At 35.9% G+C, this 25,300-nt stretch overlaps 1 protein-coding gene across 1 annotated transcript in view; it reads right to left on the bottom strand.

Moving 5' to 3' along the window:
- Positions 1-25,300, bottom strand: part of TMEM132C (transmembrane protein 132C) — a 563,570-nt gene that overhangs the window by 378,723 nt on the left and 159,547 nt on the right. The window contains exon 4 of the mRNA XM_053699778.1: positions 17,080-17,226. Within this exon, the coding sequence (XP_053555753.1) occupies positions 17,080-17,226 (147 nt within the window). The remainder of the gene's footprint in view (positions 1-17,079; positions 17,227-25,300) is intronic.

Here is a 25,300-nt window from a genome sequence, read left to right as displayed (position 1 = left end):
CACACAATGGATATCCCTATACAATCTTCCCAATTACAAATACCTTAAAAATTCTTGGGGGCATATGTATCAATGTGCGAGCGGACATGATACGTAGTAGCGTATCATGTCTGCTGCACATCACTACACATCGATAAATGCCGACAGCATACACTGTCTGCATTTATCAATGCACCAGAAGTTCTTGTGAACTGCTGGTGTAATGCCACCCCGCTAGCAGGGGGTGTCAATCAACCTGATCGTATTCGATTGGGTTGATTTCTGTCCGCCGCCTAAGAGCAGACGACAAGTTATGGAGCAGCAGTATTTAGATCGCTGCTTCATAACTTCTGTTTCCGGAGAGGCTGAAGGCTCATCGGAAATAAGGGGCATCAAGCTCCATATAGAGCCTGAGAACTATGCCCCTTGGTCTTTTCACAGCGTGGATGTTTGTTTTAGAGTAGCCAGTATGGATACCTCTGCTAAGATATTAGTTGTAGCGAAGTTAGGTTAAGTTGTGGTATTCCAGCTTTTGTCAGGTTATAGCCACATTGGTCATTGTGGTTAAGGTTAATAACAGTGTGTGGTCATTTTTTTTCGGTATAAAACAAATAGCTATATTTATGGATATATAGTTATTAGGTTTACTTTATTGGTAGAATTAATAACAAAAATAAGAAAAAGAAAGCATTGCCAAATACCAGGAAATAACTAGGGAAAGAAACACAATATATACAGTGTATCTATGTATCTATGAACACAACCACTTCTGGTTTCTCAATCTATTATATTAGTCCACACCCCTGTACAATGACGAATAAAAAATAACTATAATGTTGGCTATTAAAGGTAACCATCCTCACCTGTGATCTGTGTGCTTGTAATTAGCGTGTGTGCATTAAAGGTCAATGAGTTTCTGGACTCCTGACAAACCCTTGCATCTTTCATTCAGTGCTGCACTGATGTTTCTGGATTCTATATATATAAAAATACTTAGAACATATTAGCCTTTGTGAATAACATTGGAATATGAAATATTTACAGTAAATACACAGTTAAATAATATGAATATTGTATAAATATGATTTTAAATGTTTTCAGCTACTTAACTGAAAAGGAGCCTAATGGTTTTATATATACGTCTATATAGGTATACATAAGTATTTATATGTGTATATATGTCTGTAAGTGCATATATATACATATAGATACAAAAATGTACAAACATATATACAGTATATATATATATATATATATATATATATATACACACATACATATACATATTTAGACATGTATATGTATGTATCTCTATGTGAAAGCCCTTAGCAGCCTTTTTTTCTAACACCTGAGACAGTGAGACCTCATATCTTTGAGTACTTATAATTTTTTTATGGATTTAAAAAAAAAAATTAGTTTTATTAGATAGTTTTATTATGAGTGCAATTATACTTTTAAATGTATTTTAATGTGTTTATTGCATTTTATTTGAGTGTAACAGTTAACAGTGCTCCCACTAACAAGATGCACATTAATTTCAATTGCACTCAAGCGAATAGATTTACTTACAACTTGTAATATGCACGCTACTACAGATGCACGTAAACAGGCATGATAAACCCGATATTGCTCGCATGCAACTGTTATTTCACCTCTTGTAATCTGGCCCTATGTTTGCATGATAGGTACCGCTCTATTACAGGACAATCCAAAGGGAATGGCTGTATCTATCTCTTGTGTCACACATATAATAGTTGTTTAAAAATTACTAGGTATTGTCAGAAAATCCTCAAAAACAGTCCTTTATCAAAGCAAATAGTTACAAGCCAGACTACTAGGAGTGAAATGCTGCCAACATACGTGGCGCCTGAGCTTTATCAAGTCAAACCAGAGCATAAGGTAGCTTATAAATGTTTAAATATCCAATCAGGAAACACCTAGCAAAAAAGCCTGCAAAATTATTGGTGTGTGAACACGTGACCGTGATTTACCAATCACGGGGATCATATACAATTGTTCTTTTCACTCTTATCATATTATGCATTATTTTAGCTTCAAAGCTGTGTCATCATCACCCCTCATTGAATGGATTCTATTAATCACATGACACATATACCTTATGAATATCGGGATACCTATAACAACACTAACATCCGATGAAAATTATCTCTCATGAAGATATATGCTAATCAGTTCAATTTATATATCAAATGAGCTTTTAAAAAGTGCATATTTTGGACATGTTTAAATGTCCACAAAAGCGGATCTTAAATCTTAGTTACAACAATATATAGACCTGCCCCCAAGCATGACATATTCCGGGGCATAATCATTCAATTAAATTCATACAAATATCGATACATCATACAAATACTTTGTAATTAATTTTTGTATAAGTATCCTATGTAGCACCCCAAAGGTTAGACAAAATAGTAATGTTGTATAGACAATCAACATCTAAGTAAGTTAGCTCCATAACTCTCTAGTATTCCAAAGCTAACCACAGATTGGAAAATCAACATCTTAATATGCTACTACGGCACATATGAATAATCATTACTTGTTATGCCATTCCACCCACAGTCTGCATTCTGTTTTTTTTAATATAGATCACAGAGAATAATGTCAACATACACTGTCACAAAAATTATCCAAATACTATCCACCTCCACCTGCAATAACATTTTCTCCACATCTCCTTCTCTGATTTTAACCCTCTGTAGGATCCATGCCCATAGACTAGGTTTACCATCATGTTTTTTAAAATAAACGTTTTGCTACCAATGTTGTTTTTCTGCCTGCTTCCAAATCCCTTTTTTTATTTTTGCTATTGTTAAGATGTTTGCTCAAGCATATGCAGAATTCTCTTGTGGACATTCATACATACCTGATGACACGTGCATTCCAAACAATAAATAATATTTTTGGTCCTGCAAGTATACAGGCCCTTATTCCATCTAACTCCCCTTGGGGATATTTTGATCTCTTTAACATAAGAAATATATTTACAATAGGAGCAAAAGCCACATGGGAAGGTATCACTCAGGTAACGACTTAGGGGTTGCTCTATGATTTATTTCATAATTACACCTGTTTCTATATTTTGTATTACTTTATTGGTAGGTCTTGTGCTTAGGGGTGAATTTTATGGGGGATTAGTTAGATATAAGAATAATACTGGATTTGAGGTTATTAAAACTGGGGAACAGTTTAGTTAATTAGTCATTTGTATTGTAATATTGTGTTCAAGTTGACATATAAAAAAGGTCTTGCAAAAACCCTAAAATTATATTTGGTACCCTGTGGCTAGGATTATCATACTGACACTTTAAATGAGGACACATAAAAAAACATATGACAAGGCCATTTAAATGGAACATTATACCATACTGCTTCTTTAAACTGAAATACATATTTCACTATAAACTTTTTCATTAAAAGCTGCCACTAGTGTTTGAGATAATAAAAAGTAAGTTGCATTACAATCCAAGTCTTTACATTTATGTTGATAGTAGTATGCAGTTTATTAATTATCCAATACGCCCGCAATACAAAAATATCATCTGGTTGTGAGGGCTATTTCTCTAATCCCTGCATTGTTTAGTTATTCATATCTATGCACATGCTCATTCTAAGAGGCAATGTGTACACAGTGAACACTGTACTGGGACATAAAGACTATAATAAGCAATTCTAATGAGCAGAGAGGGTCGGAGTTGAAGACTGAAACAGATGAAGGTTAGTGTGAGCACTTGATTACCTTGCTCCCCAGATAAATATAACACACATACTAGCTTGTTCTCTAGTTAGAGATACAGCTTTGTATCTAACATCATATGGTGCTGATAAAGAAACAAGTTAGACAGGCTGTTAATTATGTCTACATCCTCATAATACCATCCACTGTGTAAGCACAATTTGTGATCTGGTGCCCTTCAAGTAGACTCTACTGAACAACAAAGATTCTTGCGTTGCTTAAATGTTGACATTAGAGGGATTGTGACAGATGGGATCTGTATCTGGGTTTGGCTGTTTATCCCTACAGCTTCTATTCTTAAAGATGCCCAAAGGCTTGTGTCTCTAGACCATCTGTCTAGTAGGGCACAGCAATACACTTTTTCCAAACTCACAGAAAATAATCTTCTCTTTCCAAGTGAATGATAAAAAGAGAACGGAATATTGTCATACAATGCCTTTGCTATGTGGTAAAGCTCTCATTTGATGCATCATACTATACTCAGCCAGCACTGAAACACACATAAGTTGTTGGCACACATTTGCTTCCTCATCCATGTAGCACACTGCGTCAGGGACAGCTGCCCTGGAATAGCCAGCCAATGGTCAATTAATAAACTTCTAATTCTCTGTATGTCTATAAACATTCTGAAAATATATTATGTCTAAAGTAGATCAAATTATCAGTAAACAGCAACTTAAATTCAAGCAAAGTTACAAGTAAGAAAACTGATAGCTTGGTAATATAATTTGTTTATTATTATTTTTAGAAGGATCAACATGGATTAAGGTGTTAGCATACTTTTATTTTTATAAAGTTCCAACGTTTCTCACAGCATAATTCAAGTGTACCATAAATTTATCATAAGAAGTAAATTATTTGGGAGTACCTTTGAGTTGTACTAGGATTGGACTACAGTTAACTGCATGTAGTGACTTCCTCTGCATAGACTTAGATGCTACTACACTCAAACCACTACATTTTTATGCAGCTTGATATAAATGGTTTGCGGCAGGGTTGCCACATTTAGGCTAGATTGCAAGTATTGTTCTATTTAGCACTGGGTAGTGCACATATTACACATTGAAAGTAAAAAGTTTGCCCTAGATAGAAACCTGGTGTACGCTAACTTCCAGACTTCAGATATTGAGACCACTCTAACCCATTCACCCCCAAGACTTCAATGGAGAGCGTAGAAGAAAAAAAAACTAACACTCAGCTAGATTACGAGTTGTGCGTTATGAGTGAAAAAGCATTGTTGTGGCTCTTTTTCACTACCACTGGTATTACAGGTGTTGTAGCTATAGCTATACCGCACACCTTTTTGTCCATCACACAACGTAAGCACCGCACTTTTTAAAAAGTCCTTTTTCAATGGGACTTCCACAGCACCAGTATTTTGAGTTTTGCTGGGAGGCCAAAAAGTGAGCAGTACAGCCTATAACTACAAGATCTGTACCGCCATCTAAAGTCAGTAGTTATGAGTTGTACGTTACAAAGCTGTACCATAAAACTCATATCTAAAGTGTTAAAAAGTACACTAACACCCATAAACTACCTATTAACCCCTAAACCAAGGCCCTCCCGCATTGCAAATACTAAAGTTAAATTATTAACCCCTAATCTGCCGCTCTGTACATGGCCTCCACTATAATAAACATATTAACTCCTAAACCGCCATACTCCCGCATCGCAAACACTAGTTAAATATTATTAACCCCTATTCTGCTGCCCAAAATGTCATCGCCACCTACATACACTTATTAACCCCTAATCTGATGTCCCTAACATCGCCACAACCTACATTATTGTTATTAACCCCTAATCTGCTGCTCCCAAAATTGCTGCACCCTAACTACACTTATTTACCTCTAATCTGCTGCCCCCAATGTCGCCGCCACTAAAGTTATTAACCCCTAAACCTAACCCTAAGTCTAACCCTAACCCTAACGTAACCTTAACCATAACACTTACTAACTTTAACATAATTAAAATAATTCCAAATAAATATTACAATTAATACCTAAGTTATTCCTATTTAAAACTAAATAAATATTTACCTGTAAAATAAAACCTAAGCTAGCTACATTATAACTAATAGTTATATTGTATCTAGCTTATGTTTTATTTTTATTTCACAGGTAAGTTTGTATTTATTTTTACTAGGTAGATTAGTTATTAAATAGTTATTAACTATTTACTAACTACCTAGTTAAACTAAATACAAATTTACCTGTAAAATAAAACCTAACCTGTCTTACAGTAAAACCTAATATTACACTAAAATTAAATAAATTACATTAATCAAATACAATTAACTAAATTACAAAAAAAAACACACTAAATTACACAAAATAAAAAATAAATTATCAAATATTTAAACGAATTACTCCTAATCTAATAGCCCTATCAAAATAAAAAAGCCCCACAAAATAATAAAACCCCTAGCCTAAACTAAACTGACAATAGCCCTTAAAAGGGCTTTTTGCAGGGCATTGCCCCAAAGATATAAGCTCTTTTACCTGGCAAATGAAAATACAAACATCCCCCCCAACAGTAAAACCCACCACCCACGCAACCAAATAAAATCCTATCTAAAAAACCTAAGCTACCCATTGCCCTGAAAAGGGCATTTGGATGGGCATTTAGCTCTTTTACATTTCCCAAACCCTAAGCTAAAAATAAAACCCACCCAATAAACCCTTAATAAAACCTAACACTAACCACCGAAGATCAACTTACAGTTTTGGAAGACCGGACATCCATCCTCATCCAGCCGGCGAAGTCCTCATCCATGCGGCAAGAAGTCCTCAACGAAGCTGGCCAAAGTCTTCATCCAAGCGGCAAGAAGTCCTCAATGAAACCGGGAGAAGTCTTCATCCAAGCGGCAAGAAGTCATCATCCAGGCGGGCAGAAGTCTTCATACAGATGGCATCTTCTATCTTCATCCATCCGGCACAGAGCGGGTTCATCTTCAAGACATCAGGCGTGGAGCATCCTCTTCATACGGTCCCAGCCATTCACTCAAGGTTCCCTTTAAGGGGCATCATCCAAGATGGTGTCCCTTGAAATTTGATTGGCTTATAGAATTCTATCAGCCAATAGGAATTAAAGGGTAAAAAATCATATTTGCTGATGCAATCAGCCAATAGGATTCAGCTTTAATCCTATTGGCTGATCCAATCAGCCAATAGGATTGAGCTCACACTCTATTGGTTGATTGGAACAGCCAATTATTATTATTATTATCGGTTATTTGTAGAGCGCCAACAGATTCCACGGCGCTAATAGAATGCAAGCTCAATCCAATTGTCCTTTTCAGGGCAATGGGGAGCTTAGGTTTATTTAGATAGGATTTTATTTGGGTGGTTCGCTGTGTGTGTGGTGGGTTTTACTGTTGGGGGGTTGTTTGTAATTTTTTTTACAGGTAAAAGAGCTAATTTCTTTGGGGCAATGCCCAGCAAAAGGCCCTTTTAAGGGCTATTGGCAGTGTAGGCTAGGGTTTTTTTTATTTTGGGGGGGATTTTTTATTTTGATAGGGCTATTAAATTAAGAAAAAATTCTGTTTATTTTTGATCATTTTTTTTTATTTTGTGTAATTTAGTGTTTATTATTTTTTGTAATTTAGATAAATTTATTTTTTTTAATTTAATTTATTTAATTTTATTGTAATGTTAGGTGTTAGTGTGAGGCAGGTTAGGTTTTATTTTACAGGTCAATTTGTATTTATTTTAGCTAGGTAGCTAGTAAATAGTTAATAACTATTTACTAACTAGTCTACCTAGTTAAAATTAATACAAACTTAACTGTGAAATAAAAATAAAACCTAAGATTGCTACAATGTAACTATTAGTTATATTGTAGCTAGTTTAGGGTTTATTTTACAGGTAAGTATTTAGTTTTAAATAGGAATTATTTAGTTATTAATAGTAGGTTTTATTTAGAATTATTTTAATTATGTTAAAGTTAGGGGTGTTAGGGTTACGTTAGAGTTAGGGTTAGACTTAGGGTTAGGTTTAGGGGTTAATATATTTATTTAGTGTTAGTAATGTGGGAGGCCAGAGGTTTAAGGATTAATAACTTTAGTATAGTGGCGGCGGTAACATTGGGGGTGGCATATTGGGGTTAATAAATGTATGTAGGTGGCGGCGACGTTGGGGGTGGCAGATTAGGGGTTAATAAGTGTAATGTAGGTGTCGGCGACATTGGGGGTGGCAGATTTAGGGGTTAATAAGTGTAGGTAGGTGGCGGCGACGTTGGGGGCGGCAGATTAGGGGTTAATAAGTGTAGGTAGGTGGCGGCGAAGTTGGGGGAGGCAGATTATGGGTTAATAAGTGTAGGTAGGTGGCGGCAACATTGAGGGTGGCAGATTAGGGGTTAATAAGGGTAGGTAGGTGTTGGCGACATTGGGGCGGCAGATAAGGGGTTAAGATAAGGGGTTAATAAGTGTAATGTAGGTGGCGGTGATGTTAGGGGCAGCAGATTAGGAGTGTGTAGACTCAGGGTTTATGTTAGGGTGTTAAGTTTAAACATACATTTTCTTTCCCCATAGACATCAATGGGCTGCGTTACGGAGCTTTACGCTCCACGATTTCAGGTGTTAGGCTTTTTTTTTTAGCCAGTTCTCCCCATTGATGTCTATGGGGAAATTGTGCATGAGCACGTCAAAGCAGTTCAAATTATTTGTGTGCGGTATGGAGCTCAAGCCTGCACAAGTCAGGTTTTTGCAAACCTGTAATAGCAGCGCTATTAAAGTTGAGCGGTGGAAATAACTTGCAAGTTATTAGCGAGCCAGCCATAACACAAAACTCGTAATCTGGCTGATTTATCACTAACGTGCTAGCCCAACAGTAGTTATCAATATTTCACATTCCAATGTTCTTTACTTACAGGACAATTTTATTTTTATTGTAAATACATACTTATATATATATATATATATATATATATATATATATATATGTATCTGTATATACCTATACCTGTATATCTATTTCTAAATAGGCATAGATATCTATTTTACATTAACATTATCAGAGATATATAGAAATATATATTTAACTTTAATAATTAAAAAAAAAATCTATGTGAAGAACATAGGAATGTAAAATATGCGTAACGCAGTGTAAGGTTGTGCCGATGAAAATGTAGTCATCTTAAGGCACGTTATTGAAATATTACATATAAAATATTACAAATTATTAATAGTAATTTTTAAATATAATTATGGATACTGTAAAAAATATATATGTATGTAAAAAACAAATATATATATATATATATATATATACACAGTCTATCTTCTATGGATTATTTAGCATTTTTTACAGTATCTATATTATTTTTTATAATTATAATTAATATTTTTTAATACCTTATATGTAATATTTCAATAACATCCCTTACGATAGCTAAGTTTTCATGTGCGCGAACCCTATACTGTGTTAGACCTAAATCGCAAAACACGTTACGAATATTTTACATCCCTATGATCTTTACAAAGAAACAAATTATTATTATTAAAAATATATTTTTGTATATATCTGATAATGTTAATGTAAAATAGATATCTACAGTCATGCGACAAAGAAAGTACACCCTCTTTGAATTCTATGGTTTTACGTATCAGAACATAATAACAATCATCTGTTCCTAAGCAGGTCTTAGGGGGATCATTGTCCTGTTGCATGTCCCAATTTTGACCAAGCTTTAGCTATTGGACAGATAGCCTCACATTTGATTCTAGAATACTTTGGTACACAGAGGAGTTCATGGTCGACTCAATGACTGCAAAGTGCCCAGGTCCTGTGGCTGCAAAACAAGCGCAAATCCTCACCCCTCCACCACCATGCTTGACCGTTGGTATAAGGTGTTTGTGCTGATATGCTGTGTTTGGTTTTTGCCAAACGTGGCGCTGTGCATTATGGCCAAGCATCTCCACTTTGGTCTTGTCTGTCCAAAGGACATTGTTCCAGAGGTCTTGTGGTTTGTTCAGATGCAACTTTGCAAACCTAAGCCGTGCTGCCATGTTCTTTCAAGAGAGAAGTGTCTTTCTCCTGGTAACCCTTCCATACAAACCATATTTTTCAGTCTTTTTCTAATTGTACTGTCATAAACTTTAACATTTAACATGCTAACTGAGGACTGTAGAGTCTGAGATGTTTTTTTTTTGCAATTTCTCTGAGCATTGCATGATCAAACCTTGGGGTGAATTTGCTGGGATGTCCACTCCTGGGAAGATTGGCAACTGTGTTGAATATTTTCCAATTTATCTTTCTCACTGTAGAATGATGGACTTTAATTTGTTTGTAAATGGCCTTATATCCCTTCCCAGATTGATGGGCAGCAACATATGCTTCTCTACATCATTGCTGATGTATTTCCTCCTTAGCATTGTGTTAACACACACCTGAATGCTCCAGACAAGCAAGCTGCTAAAACGTTGGCTTTTATAGAGGTGGTCACACTTGCTGATGATTAATTAAGGGCATTTGATTAGCAGCACCTGGCTGCTACTTATCCTCTTAATTTCTATGGAAGCAATAAGGGTGTACTTAGTTTTTCACATATGGCTTCTTCATTGTGGCTTTATTGCTTTATTTGTGTTAAATAAATAATGACACTGTGTAATATGTCATGTGTTGTTTATCTGAAATTGTATTTACCTAATTATAAAGAAGGTGTCCTTTTAGCACAACTGTATACCTATAAATCAATATGAATAGATTTACAGGTATAAGAATATACAGATATTTATAGAAATATCTATTTACAATAAAAATATCATTCTACTTTATGTGATGGACATTGGAATGTTAAAAATGTACAGTAAATACACAGTAAAACATATTTTAAATATTATTATGGAATTATTATTTAGACTTATACATATATAACACAGCCCTTTATATTTAAATGCATGCCCTTATACCTTTGAACTCTTATAAATATTTGTATTAATATTTAGATTACTAATTTTGATCACATTGTGTAACAGATTATTTTAGTGTATTTATGTTGTGCTTGGTGCAACTTTTTTTTTAACTTACTATTTTTTACGTGAGGTTTTCAGTCGTGCTAACCCGATGAGCCTAAATGGCGATCTCAAGTTCACTTTTAACTTGTTACACGCAAAAATCCAAAAAAATAACGGATATAGGTCACGTGCAAAACTTAGCATGCTACTTGTAATCTAGCACTTTAATGGCAAAATACTTATGCTAGTTAGCATAAATTTGCATGAATATGTATACAACATAACTAAACCCACATGACTGAAGTTATACTTTGTTTAAATTTAGATTTAGAATAAGTTGTACCATATCATGTCCCTTATTTCTATATTTATTTAATATTATATATATATACAGGTGGCCCTCGGTTTACACCGGTTCAATTTGTGCCGTTTCAGAATAACAACCTTTTTCCTCAGTCATGTGACTGCTATTGAAAAGCAGTGCACTAATTAAAATAGCCAGTAGGTGGAGCTGTCCGCTTGTTTTTCAGCAAAGTTATGTAAGTTTAACAGCCTGAAATTAATCTGTGTACACAGAGCAGACATTAGTTATCGAGCAACAATATTTAGCATCCACTTTCCTATTATCTTCCTGTCCAGCTGCTTGAGGTGAGGGTGCCTAACTGCTTATTAATCACTGCAGATTGAAATGCATAGAGTAGGTGCAAACCCAATATTATCTAACATGCTAATAATGCAGAGAACTGATTGCAGAAAAATGCAAGTAAAAAACGTTTCTGTTTATTAAACTTAGTTTGATGATGATGCAGTCTGTTGTGTGATTATTTAATTAGGTGCTGTTAGCAAATGTTTTTGTTCATTAAACTTAGTTTGATGATGATACAATCTATATTATTAGGTTTATAATGCTGTTTAGCATTTAAAGTCTTCATTTCAAAGCTTTAAAAATAATGTATTAGGTGTTACTTATGACAATTTTGAGAGGGGCCTGGAACCTAACTCCCTCACTTCCCATTGACTTACATTATAAACTGGGTTTCAATTTACAACAGTTTCAATTTACAACCATTCCTCCTGGAACCTAACCCCGGCGTAAACTGAGGGCTACCTGTATATATATTGACCTGAATTATAAAAATACCGGCAATGCCAGTAAATTTAAACCAGCTGGTGACAACCCTACTTTGGTGGAGAAGTCAAACATTGCTTATAGAATGTGATCTAGTCCTTAAAGGGACAGTATACTCAAACAGTTTTATTGTTTAAAAGATAGATAATCCCTTATTACCCATTCCCCAGATTTGCATAACCAACACGGTTATATTAATATACTTTTTACCTCTGTGATTACCTTCAATCTAAGCCTTTGCAGACTGCCCCCTTATTTCAGTTCTTTTGACAGACTTGCATTTTAGCTAATCAATACTGTCTCATAAGTAACTCCACGGGCGTGAGCACAATGTTATCTATATGGCACACATGAACTAATACCCTCTAGCTGTGACAAACTGACAAATGTATTCAGATAAGAGGCCGCCTTCAAGGGCTTATAAATTAGCATATGAGCCTACCTAGGTTTAGCTTTCAACTAAGAATACCAAGAGAAAAAAGCAAATTTGATAATAAAAGTAAATTGGAAAGTTGTCTAAAATTGCATGCCCTATCTGAATCATGAAAGTTTAATTTTGACAAGACTGTCCCTTTAATATATATAAATATAAATATGTATTTTTAGAAATAAGTTAAACCTAGTAGAACAGGTATTCAGCAATACCTCTGTTGATAAAATTCTTAACAGTAACATTTCCTGCTGTTATCTCATGCCATTATTTTTGTTTTTTGTGCAATATAAAATGTAATAGAAAGAAAGTGTTTAGCTTCACATAATTATTTTTTTCTGACAGGTAGAAAAGGTCTTTATGGATGGCAAAAAGGCAGCAATCAGGGTAATTGGCACATGTGCATATTATTGGGTTATTACAGTCATATTCAATTTTCCTAGGAAATGAAGAACAACAAATTTGCCTTACGATGTACTTGCAGTACATAAATTGCTATTTAAGCACAAAACAAAGGTACATTTTTAGTAGATGTGTAATTTTTGGATCTGATCTAAAATATCCTAAGGAAGACATTACAGAGCTTAATTTTTTGTATTGCTTGTTTTATGTTCCTAAAGGGAGCTGTCCTTTCCCAAGGTGCTGATTCCATCACACTGCCAAAGAGCTTAACATAGTCTTCAAACTTGGCTCTGCACCATGCTTCTCATCTTATGTCATCTCTGAACTATGGTGCACAGCTGCCAATGCTGAAGAGTGTTTATATTTTCATGGCTTGGAACAGGGTTGATCAGTAACAGGTCTCCAAACCTGCAGCCCATCCATCTGTCACCACCAATATTTAGATGTATTTTTCTAATACAGTTTATACCAAATTCTGGCTTGGTTACATTCTCCAGTACAAATGACATATTCCATGGAACACCCCCTGATGCTGTAGGACAGAAATGTATCACTTGGTTATTAAATTCTCTGTGTTAATATAAAACACATTGATATGATTGCTGTTTAACTGTTTATTGCAATGCAATGCATTGTAGCCCTCTCTGGTTACTAAAGAGTTACTTTAACTGAAACTCAATTTTTTTTTTCTGAAACATTACATTTTCTTCTCATCATGCTCACTTTAGCTTTAAAAGCAATTGAGAAGAGCTTATTGGTGGCCATTTTCTTGGCTGAGGTGAAAATATGTGCCATTTTAAAATAGCTATTCCAATACTTAATAAAGCTACTTTTGCCTTGAACACCTAATAAAGCAGCTGGTATTCTTTATACCTAAGTTTGTTAACCAGCAAATAACCTTCTGCAGACCTCCTTCTAAGCAAAGGACATAGTTAAAGGGACATTTTAATGTTAAAATGGTGTGCTCTAATTTTTTGCAGCACATCATTTTTTGCACTAGTTTCTGTGGATTACTATGTTTAATGCCCCGTAAGGGTCTTTGCAGCTCCCAATCTGAGCACAGCTGATGATTGGCAGGATCATAGAACTGCCACTGGCGATTGGCTTATCTGCTTAGGACCAGCAGTTCTCTGTGGCTCTAGAGCAAGATTTTAATTATGTGTCCAACCCTTTACGGGACGTAAACACAGAGTTCCACAGTGAGTATGAATTAGAACAAACATTTCTCAACTATAATAACCATTTAAGAAGAATTTGCTTATTTTTTAAAATGCTTTGCATGTTTTCATTACTTGGGTTTTGAGAGACATAGAGGCCAATTTAACAAATGTCTGTTGGACCTGATCCGACAGTGCGGATCAGGTCCGACAGACTTTGCTGAATGCGGAGAGCAATACGGAGAGCTGCTGGTGCAACGCCGCCCCCTGCAGACTCGCGGCCAATGGGCCACCAGCAGGGGGGTGTCAATCAACCTGATCGTACTCGATCGGGTTGAATTGTGGCGATTCCTGTCTGCCTCATCACAGCAGGTCGGACAGGGTTATGGAGCAGCGGTCTTTAACTTGTGTTTCTGGCGAGTCCGGAGTGTCATAAATGGGCCTCATTGAGAGAAAGCTAAATAGATAAAATGAGAACTTTACCTTTGATAAACCATGTAAGCTGTTCCCTTGAGCAGATGTATGAAAGTGCTTTCTATGTGGTCTGTGTGTTTCTAATAAAGGCTATAGTTAATTTAGCAAATTCTCAGAGAATAACACTTTAACTGTTTATTGCTACTGATCATTTATGATGATAAGCATTTTCTCCAATCTAGATTGATGAACTCCCTCTATATTTACAAACATGTTCTTCACAATACCCCTAAACAAAATCACCTAAAAGTATAACTGTACTCTATCCACCTCATAAAAAAACTTTGAAAGAAAATACTCATGTTAGAACTTGACTAAACAAACTTCACCAATTGGCTGCTGGAGATATTAATCGTCTGCTATACTACACAAATGAATACTTTAAAGCATCATAAAAGTACAAAAATGAAACAGATCTTAAGTGTTGTAGCATTTTATTGATGCACTATTGCTTACATATAACTATGTGTTTAAACCTAGTAAAGGTGGTTAAACACATAGTTACAGACAGTTTACTACTGGGCCCAAGCTGAACACATCTGTTGATTCAATAACAATAGGCATATGTGCATAGCCATCAATAAAAAGAATATGTGCACAGCCACCAATCACCAGCTAACTCCCAGAAGTGCATTACTATTACTAATAGTATATTTGATAGAAAAAATAAAGTGCAGTCTCTAAAATTGTATTTTCTATCTTAGCCATGAAAGTTTAATGTTGACTATCATGACCCTTTAAATATAAAGTCTACAAACTACCTATCTTGCTTATAGTGATTGCAGTTTTTCATAAACATATGACTGACTAGACATAGCTATGTTGTGATGTAATATAATCAGAATACTTCATAAACCAGGTGTTCTTTAGGTATATGTTTCATATGGGCAGAAAGATCAGAGAACCGACTGGATAAAAACAAAGACACGTATCAACCCTTTTCTTAAGAATTATGGAAATACTAGAAAAAGATATTTCCCAGTAGAAAAAAAGACATTGGTGGTTCAACTCATGAGAGGAACGGAATGTATACATTTATCTACATGGAACCAGGGTCTATTAGCTTATAGAGATTTACCTATTTTTAGAGAGTTATTGCTCCTGAAAATTTCAAGACAAATTAGAGAGTTTGCTCCATGTAATTATGAGAGAAGCCCTCAGTGATTCTCTATCAGAACATCTGATGAAATTCCACAAGGAGAATTATTAAGAAAAACAAATCTTGTTATAAAAAATAATTAGGGTGAAATCTTGTTAATGTAAAATTAACAGTATATATGTAATCAAGCAGAACAGACTACATGGGCACAGGGCATTGTGGTTAACATTTCCTGAATAATCCAATCCTTAATACACATAATAAAATGTCATGAAATACAAAGTTGGCTATGCTTATCACAAATAAGAGAACTATTTACATAGGCTAATGCAGTTAATGGTAATTAGGACATTAGCCTTCATTTGCATAATCAGTGCTTACCATTTTTCATGGGTTAATTAGACATTATGTAAATACTGCAGTGATTGTTGTCTGCTAAACCTGTTCGCTGGAAAGTTGGAGAACATTACTTAGTCTCTCCTGAGGTTTTTTTATTATCAATCTGCAGCTTGATTGTAAAAAGTACTTTAGTCTCTACAGATACTGTGGTTTAGAATCAAGGAATTTAAAAGAATATAATCATTTTTTTATCATTAAAAAAAACCTGATTTCATTCTGATTCATTCTGTAACTCTGTAAATTTAAACATTTGGACATTTGGCTAAACTGTGAATATTCATCTTAGAAATAACATCAAATATTCATCATTATTTTTTTTTTACCTGATCATTCAAGGCAAATGATGACATTTGACTTTATGCATACCATTAAATAAAAGTTATTTTTGTATTGCATTAAATATATTCTATTTGGTATATCACATTTCGGACACTTAACTGAATGGGTTTAATTTGCTTGATGCGTACATACGCCTGGCAGGGGCATCAGGCCATATATTAAATCTGCGGTCTTGTATGGGTTATACCTGGCAGGAGTTTCAAGGTTATGTGCTTAATTAATTAAATCAGAGCCCACAGCACAGAGGTTGTAAATACAAATGAATCCTGAATTCATTCTGATCACAGGTCCATTAAGGCATAAGGCTGACAGGAGATGCCGGGTCATGTGGTCTTGTCTGAGTCCATGGAAAACAACCAATAATGAATATTTAATAATATGTATTAATCCTGTTGAATTATAACCACTCCAGGGATACAATTAATGAATTTGAAGTACCTGAAAATAAAAAGCACCTAAAAACGAATGGACTTGTGAAATGATTTTGCTGAAAAATAATATCAATATTCAGCAGTCCCTTAAAAAAATTATCATTATTATTATTTGCCATAAAATCACAGAAAACAGATTTTGATCCAAAATAATCAGTTATCCATCCTTATATTTTCTCTGGTTCTAACTCGTATCTGTATTAACTAATCTTAACAACAGTGGGCTAGATTACACGTGGCACACTAATGATAGCGTGTGCTGATAACCAACATTGCTAGACCGTGCTACCATTAACGTGCAAATTTGATATTACAAGTCCATGGTAAAGCACACTAACCAGACAATGGTTAGTGTGGCTGAATTTGCTTTAGTGCAGCCTATATTTTCAATGAATATCACGACTGTGCTAATTTGTGCTTGTATTACAAGTTGAAAGGAATATCCAAACAGCTGAATGCTGTTAGCAAATGGGTCTCTGGACCACAGATTTAACAGCTTTGATGAGTTAACAATTGTCAGTGCTTTACCTGTTCCTGGTGCTTGGTCCTATTCTCTGACAAATAACAGAAGTTGTAGAGTGTTTGCCACCGTTCCCCAGTTCTTGCTGCACATCCCACTGCTGTGGATCACTGATCTTCACATTCAGAATGTTGACTCCTTTCTTCACTTTGGCCCTGTGTAGAAACATATAAGATTTACAAATGCTATAACCATCTAAAATGATTAAGTTCTGCAACAATACTACTACAAGAATTTCATGTAAAACGTGTTTATTTTTGTATTACATTTAAATATACAAACTGAGGGCCAAATTACAAGTGGAGCGGTATTTAATGCTCCAGCTCGAGCATTAACTCCGCTAGAAGTAAGTTTCTTGCGCACGTCGGGTATTATAAGTTGAAAGTAAACTGTTTTCCCGAACGTAGAATATTGTACACATGTCAATTTATTCTCCCATAGAAGCCAATGGAGCAAAAAAGTGGAAAAAAACAGATTGCATATTCTCAAGTGTGCTAACCCAACATGAAAATATGAATATTTCACATTCCAATGTTTTTCACATAGCAGAATATGTTCTATTTATTCATAAATGCATATTTCTACATATATCTAATGTTTTTTTTTGTAAAAAATATAACTACACACACACACACACACACATATATATATATATATATATATATATATATATATATATAGTTAAATAGCTGGTGGCCCAGCACTCTCTGAAGCAGAATGATGACCTGGGTACAGTCCTCAATATTCAAATATAAAGCATTGTAAGAAGGGAGGGCATTCACTGGATTTAAATTATGCAATAGTGTTCATCAACAGTTAAGCAAGAGAAGTCATAGTCAAGGTTTCGGCTCTTTAAATGAGCCTTTTCAAGACCATTTTAATCTATAAAAAACAGAGAAATATTTTATACAGTGCAGCGTAGGTGAGGACAACAAGGGCACCCATCACCACATATATAATAGAAGTAAAAATATAAATTTGTCAAATAAACCAGCACTCATATCCAAACCAAAGAAACAGAGAACCAAATTACCCACAACCAAAGGGATACTCAGGAGACTGTGTGGCCAACCTGTAGAGCTGGTAACAATCCAAAAGCAGGTAACTAGTGTTGTTGGGAAACTTTCCCACGTCTGCGTCCTCTACTGGCTGTAATTTACATATGTAGGTCTGCGGGTCTACAAAAGTATCACTATCTAGCACCGTAAGGAATAGGATACAAATCCAATATTTAAACTGGAGAAATTAGAAAGACACTGGGGGCCAGGTGAAAGACCTGGGCCCAGTTATTGCCCCAATCCTAGTTGCACCTCACACCATCAATATTAGGGGGAAAAATGAAATCATAAAGAAAAACTGATGACCAGTATACTCAACAGGAAGCTCACAAGTCATCACATTGGAGACTCAGTTAAACCATAAGCCTCATAAGGTAAAATACAGCGTGCTACATACCACAAATATACTAGGCGTAAATTATGCTCAAAGCAAACCATCCTGTGCATGCCTTACAAATTGTATAACACTCTAACTTTACAGTCAGGTTAGAAACCCCAATCATATAGACCTGATTAACGTGGACATTAAACTATAAGAAGGAAGTGAATATATATATATATATATATATATATATATATATAAAGAAAATATATGTAAAAGCAGCTAATGCCGCACGCGTGTTCACACTTATACATATAGGCTCTGAGCTTGTAGTATTTTTTTGACCCTTACATTACGGCACTGGTGAGGCTAGACACAGTTCAGGCTAGTTGTCTGCCGATTTTGACAGTTGGCTTCTTTATAGTCTATCTGACACATTGAGTCTTTGTCAGTTGTGGTGACAGGTTGTCAGATTTATATTTATGCGTCTAGTGCTCTACAGTGTTCCGTATACACAGCTGACTTCTCTGACAGTTTGCGCCACGCACGCATACAGCTGAACTAATCAACAGTCTGGTTCGACACTTATAAAAGGCACGTTGTACATGCTTGCGGCATTAGCTTTTCTCTCTTTCGGGAGTATGGCGTATCAGCTGAACTGAGGTATGTTTTACAGGGCTTTCTTGCCCCTTTAACTTTGAGCGGTTTTCTCTGAATATCTTGCTTATTGCAGCTAACTTGTTTTTGAGTGTCATGATGGGTACATGATGTGTTTAGATAATATTCTCTGTATTTAGAATTCTCGCAGATGACGCGTGGCTCTTATGTGGACCATGATGATTTTCCCCATTAGAGAGTATGGTACTGCTGCTTTTACATATATTTTCTTTATATATACACTTCCTTCTTATATTTTAATGTGCACGTTAATCAGGTCTATATGATTGGCTGGTATTGGGGTTTCTAATCTGACTGTAAAATTAGAGTGTTATACAATTTGTAAGGCATGCACAGGATGGTTTGCTTTGAGCATAATTTACACCTAGTATATTTGTGGTATGTAGCACGCTGTATTTTACCTTATGAGGCTTATGGTTTAACTGAGTCTCCAATGTGACGACTTGTGAGCTTCCTGTTGAGTATACTGGTCATCAGTTTTTCTTTATGATTTAATTTTTCCCCCTAATATTGATGGTGCGAGGTGTAACTAGGATTGGGACAATAACTGGGCCCAGGTCTTTCACCTGGCCCCCAGTGTCTTTCTAATTTCTCCAGGTTAAATATTGGATTTGTATCCTATTCCTTACGGTGCTAGATAGTGATACTTTTGTAGACCCGCAGACCTACATATGTAAATTACGGCCAGTAGAGGACACGGACGTGGGAAAGTTTCCCAACAACACTAGTTACCTGCTTTTGGATTGTAACCAGCTCTACAGGTTGGCCACACGGTCTCCTGAGTATCCGTTTGGTTGTGGGTAATTTGGTTCTCTGTTTCTTTGGTTTGGATATGAGTGCTGGTTTATTTGACACATTTTTATTTTTACTTCTATTATATATGTGGTGATGGGTGCCCTTGTTGTCCTCACCTATGCTGCACTGTATAAAATATTTCTCTGTTTTGCATAGATTAAAATGGTCTTGAAAAGGCTCATTTAAAGAGCCGAAACGTCGACTATTGCATATTTTAAATCCTGTGAGTGCCCACCCTTCTTACAATGCTATATATATATATATATATATATATATATATATATATATATATATATATATATATATATATATAGGAATATCTATTTTAAAAATATTTTTAACATATTCACTTGTGTGAAGAACATTGGAATTTGAAATATTACATGATATACACAAACACGTTATTACCTATTAATATTGCATACACATGATTTTACATGTTTTCAGCTACTTGACTGCAGATGACTCCAATGTGTGTATGTATATATATATATATATATGTGTATATATATATATATACACGTGTATATATATATATATATATATATATATATATTATATATATGGCATATTTATACCTAAGGCTTTTCTTCTGGGGGTACTCATGAGAGGTAATATTTCAAATCATCATGTAAATACTCTAGTTTTCACAAGAGGGGGCTGCAAAATACATCAAACATACACCTAGATTACAAGTTATGTGTGCTATAGGGAATTTAACGAACACAACAAAAGTTGCGTTATTTCATCCCCTATAGCGCAGCCATTACAAGTTTTGAAACAGCCGGCTTGTGCGTGCGATATGGTTGCGTTGAGTTCCATACCGCACACAATTCAAGCACTGTTTTGATGTGCTCGTGCATGCTTTCCCCATAGACATCAATGAGGAGAAGGTGTCAGGAAAAAACTTAGCACCTGTAATCACGGAATAAAAAGCTCCGTAACGCAGTCCCATTGATGTTTATGGGGAAAAAAGTAACGTTTAAATCTAACACCCTAACATAAACCCTAAGTCTAAACACCCCTAATCTGCTGCCCCTGACATCGCCGCCACCTACATAATGTTATTAACCCCTAATCTTCCGCTCCCAATATCGCCACCACCTAATTAAATCTATTAACCCCTAATCTGTCGCTCCCGATATCACTATACTAAAGTTATTAACCCTTATTCCCCTGCACCACAACATCGCCCACTAAATAAAATTATTAACCCCTAAACCTCTGGCCTCCGACATCACTACCACTAAATATACCTATTAACCCCTAAACAACCTAAATTAAACTATATTAACCCCTAAACCTAACCCTAACATAACCCTAACCCTAATGTAACCCTAACTCTAACCCTAACACCCCCTAACTTTAACATAATTAAAATAGAACTAAATTAAAGTTACAATTATTAACTAAATAATACCTATTTAAAACTAAATACATACTTACCTGTAAAATAAAACCTAAGCTAGCTACAATATAACTAATATTGGCTGATTTGAATAGCCAATAGAATTTCAGTAGCTCTCATCCTATTGGCTGATTTGAACATGCTGGGTGCATGCCGGGTGCGTGGGGCGCACGTGTGTGTGCGCGCAGCAATCACTGCCAACAATGGAAATTAATGGGAATAAAGATTGTATGATCTAGGAGGGGCAGAGGGAGGGGGTTTTGAGGGGGGCAGCTACACTACAGAAAAATTATATATATTAAAAAAAAAATAAAAAAAAAAAAATTTGGGGGGGGCAAAATGGGTCCAAGATGGAGGCAAATAGTTAGCGGGGGAGGGAGCTGTTTGGAGGAGATAAGGGAGGTTGGGGGCTAAGGGGGGGGGGGGGTCCATCAGAGTTACATAATTATTATTATTTTTTTAAATAAAAAAAAAGCCTTTTATTTTAGTGCTGACAGACTTTCTGCCAGTACTTAAGATGGTGGGGACAATTGTGGTGTGGGGGAGGAAAGAGAGCTGTTTGGGAGGGATCAGGGGGTGGGATGTGTCAGGTGGGAGGCTGATCTCTACACTAAAGCTAAAATTAACCCTGAAAGTTCCCTACAAGCTACCTAATTAACCCCTTCACTGCTTGACATTATACAAGTGTGGTGCACAGCGGCATTTAGCGGCCTTCAAATTGCCAAAAAGCAATGCCAAAGCCGTATATGTCTGCTATTTATGAACAAAGGGGATCCCAGAGAAGCATTTACAACCATTTGTGGCATAATTGCACAAGCTGTTTGTAAATAATTTCAGTGAGAAACCTAAAGTTTGTGAAAAAGTTGTGAAAAAGTGAATGATTTTTTTTATTTGATCGCATTTGGTGGTGAAATGGTGGCATGAAATATACCAAAATGGGCCTAGATCAATACCTTGGGTTGTCTACTATACTAACCTAAAGCTAAAATTAACCCTACAAGCTTCCTACAAGCTACCTAATTAACCCCTTCTCTGCTGGGCATAATACACGTGTGGTGCACAGCGACATTTAGCAGCCTTCTAATTACCAAAAAGCAACGCAAAAGCCATGTATGTCTGCTATTTCTGAACAAATGGGATCCAAGAGAATCATTTACAACCATTTGTGCCATAATTGCACAAGCTGTTTGTAAATAATTTCAGTGAGAAACCTAAAATCGTGAAAAATGTAACAATTTTTTTATTTGATCGCATTTGGCGGTGAAATAGTGGCATGAAATATACCAAAATGGGCCTAGATCAATACTATGGGGTGTCTACTACACTACACTAAAGCTAAAATTAACCATACAAGCTCCCTAATTAACCCCTTCACTGCTTGGCATAATACACATTTGGTGTGCAGCGGCATTTAGCGGCCTTCTAATTACCATAAAGCAATACCAAAGCCATATATGTCTGCTATTTCTGAACAAAGGGGAGCCCAGGGAAGCATTTACAACCATTTATGCCATAATTGCACAATCTGTTTGTAAATAATTTCAGTGAGAACCCTAAAGTTTATGTAAAAGTTTGTGAAAAAGTGAACTTTTTTTTTTATTTGACCGCATTTGTCGGTGAAATGGTGGAATAAAATATATACCAAAATGGGCCTAGATCAATACTTTGGGTTGTCTACTAAAAAAAAAAATATATACATGTCAACGGATATTCAGGGATTCCTGACAGATATCAGTGTTCCATTGTAACTATTGCTAATTTTGAAAAAAAAAAATGGTTTGGAAATAGTGCTACTTGTATTTATTGACCTATAACTTACAAAAAAAGCAAAGAACATGTAAACATTGGGTATTTCTAAACTCAGGACAAAATTTAGAAACTATTTAGCATAAGAGTTTTTTTGGTGGTTGTAGATGTGTAACAGATTTTGGGGGTCAAAGTTAGAAAAAGTGTGTTTTTTTCAATTTTGTCATCAAATTTTATATATTTTTTTATAGTAAATTATAAGATATGATGAAAATAATGGTATCTTTAGAAAATCCATTTAATGGTGAGAAAAATGGTATATAATATGTGTGAGTACAGTAAATGAGTAAGAGGAAAATTACAGCTAAACACAAACACCGCAGAAATGCAAAAATAGCCTTGGGGATCCATTTATCATTGTGTGGACGAACATGATCTGCTATAGCGAATCATGTCTGCCGCACATTGATAAATGCTGACAGCATACGCTGTCGGCATTTATCATTTCATCATTAATTTCACAAGAGCTGCTGGTGCAATGCCGCCCCCTGCAGATTCACGGCCAATCAGCTGCTAGCAGGGGGTGTCAATCAACCCGATCGTATTCTATTCCTGTCCGCCGCCTCAGAGCAGACAGACAGGCTATGGAGCAGCGGCCTTTAGACCGCTGCTTCATAACTTGTGTTTCTGGCGAGCCTGAAGGCTCGCCTGAAACACAGGGCATCAAGCTCCATTCTGAGCTTGATAAATAGTCCCCTTGGTCCCAAACGGTCAACAAATGGAAAAGTGGTCTGGTCATGAAGGGGTTAAAATTACATGCCCTATCTGAATCATGAAAGTTGAATTTGGACTTTACAATCCCTTTATAGGAAAAAATAAATGTACCAAAAGAGTTAAAGTTAAGTTTTCATGAATGAGTGCCTGGTTTTTAAAAATACTATTAAAAACAGGGGCACGCTCATTCATGAAAATTTACATTGCAGCGGTTTTGTTAAAATACCTTTTTCTTCTTCCAAGCCGGCCCAGTGATCCTCTGCCGCAGCTGCTCTGTACTTACGTCAGCAGCAATGACAAATCCTTCCTCCAATCATGACTTCCCCCCAGAACAAACATTTCCTGAGGCCATGCCGTCATTAGAGGAAGCTGGTTTCGTCAAGTAAGTACGGCAGGAAGAAGCTGGCAGGGGATCGCTGGTCCGGCTTGGAAGAAGTAAAAGGTAAGTATTTTAACAAAACCGCTGCAATGTAAACTTTCATGAATGAAAGTGACCTATTTTTAATAGTATTTCTTAAAACTGGGCACTCGTTCATGAAAATTTACCTTCACTTTAAAAAAACTTCTTTGATAGAAAATGTAAAGTTAATGGGGTCAATATATCAAGCTGCGTATGGAGCTTGATGCCCCGTGTTTCCGGTGAGCCTTCAGGCTGTGAAATGTTTTTCAAATTATATAAATCTAACCACAATTTGCTTTTTGTTTTTTTTTAATAATTGAAAAATGTTTTTTATTGCAAACTACTGTAATTAACCCTTTTCGGTCCAATGTTGGAATATATCCGACAAAGGATATTACTGCTTGCGGAACAATGTCGGATACATTCAACATAGCTGCTGTGCACATTTTTTCTGTGCATGCCAGGCAATCATTGTGGCCAATAGCAAGTTTGTCTGCTTTGACTGACAAGCAAAACAACCAACAGAACCCATACTTGAACTCTTCAGTCTCGCCCAACCCTAGGAAACATCTGTAACAGGGGGAAGCGGGCAACAAACAACAGACGATGACCTAAGGGGCATGACCACATGCATATGAACCAATTCAGTCCAAGCCATGCCCTTAGGAAATGCCCACAAACCACAATGCATATTGAGAGCCATCACAAGCCAAAAGCCAGCAGCTAGCCATCGGCAGTTCTCGTGGTCTGCTCAGTACAACAACAGAAAACTCAGTGGAAGTTTCCATCACCACCTCCCCCTGCTGGAAGTGGGCCACTCACACACCACTGTATGTGTTTTGTTTTCAGAAACTAAATAAGACCTGCTGGCGCACTAAGAGTAAATTTATAAGACTGGAAAGGGTTAAAAATGAAGGATCAAGAATGTTGCATTGTGGCCCCTGGCCCTTAGGTTAGACAACTTTGCTTTATAGCAAACTGTTTTGATGATACTATTGAATATGCAGATCAGTGCATATTATCATTTTTTTTATTTGGCAGGTCTGAA

The sequence above is a fragment of the Bombina bombina genome, chromosome 2 (genome assembly GCF_027579735.1).
Source record: "Bombina bombina isolate aBomBom1 chromosome 2, aBomBom1.pri, whole genome shotgun sequence".
Taxonomy (NCBI): domain Eukaryota; kingdom Metazoa; phylum Chordata; class Amphibia; order Anura; family Bombinatoridae; genus Bombina; species Bombina bombina.
The sequence above is the reverse complement of the archived record's forward strand: the minus strand, read 5'-3'. Positions and strand labels throughout refer to the sequence as shown.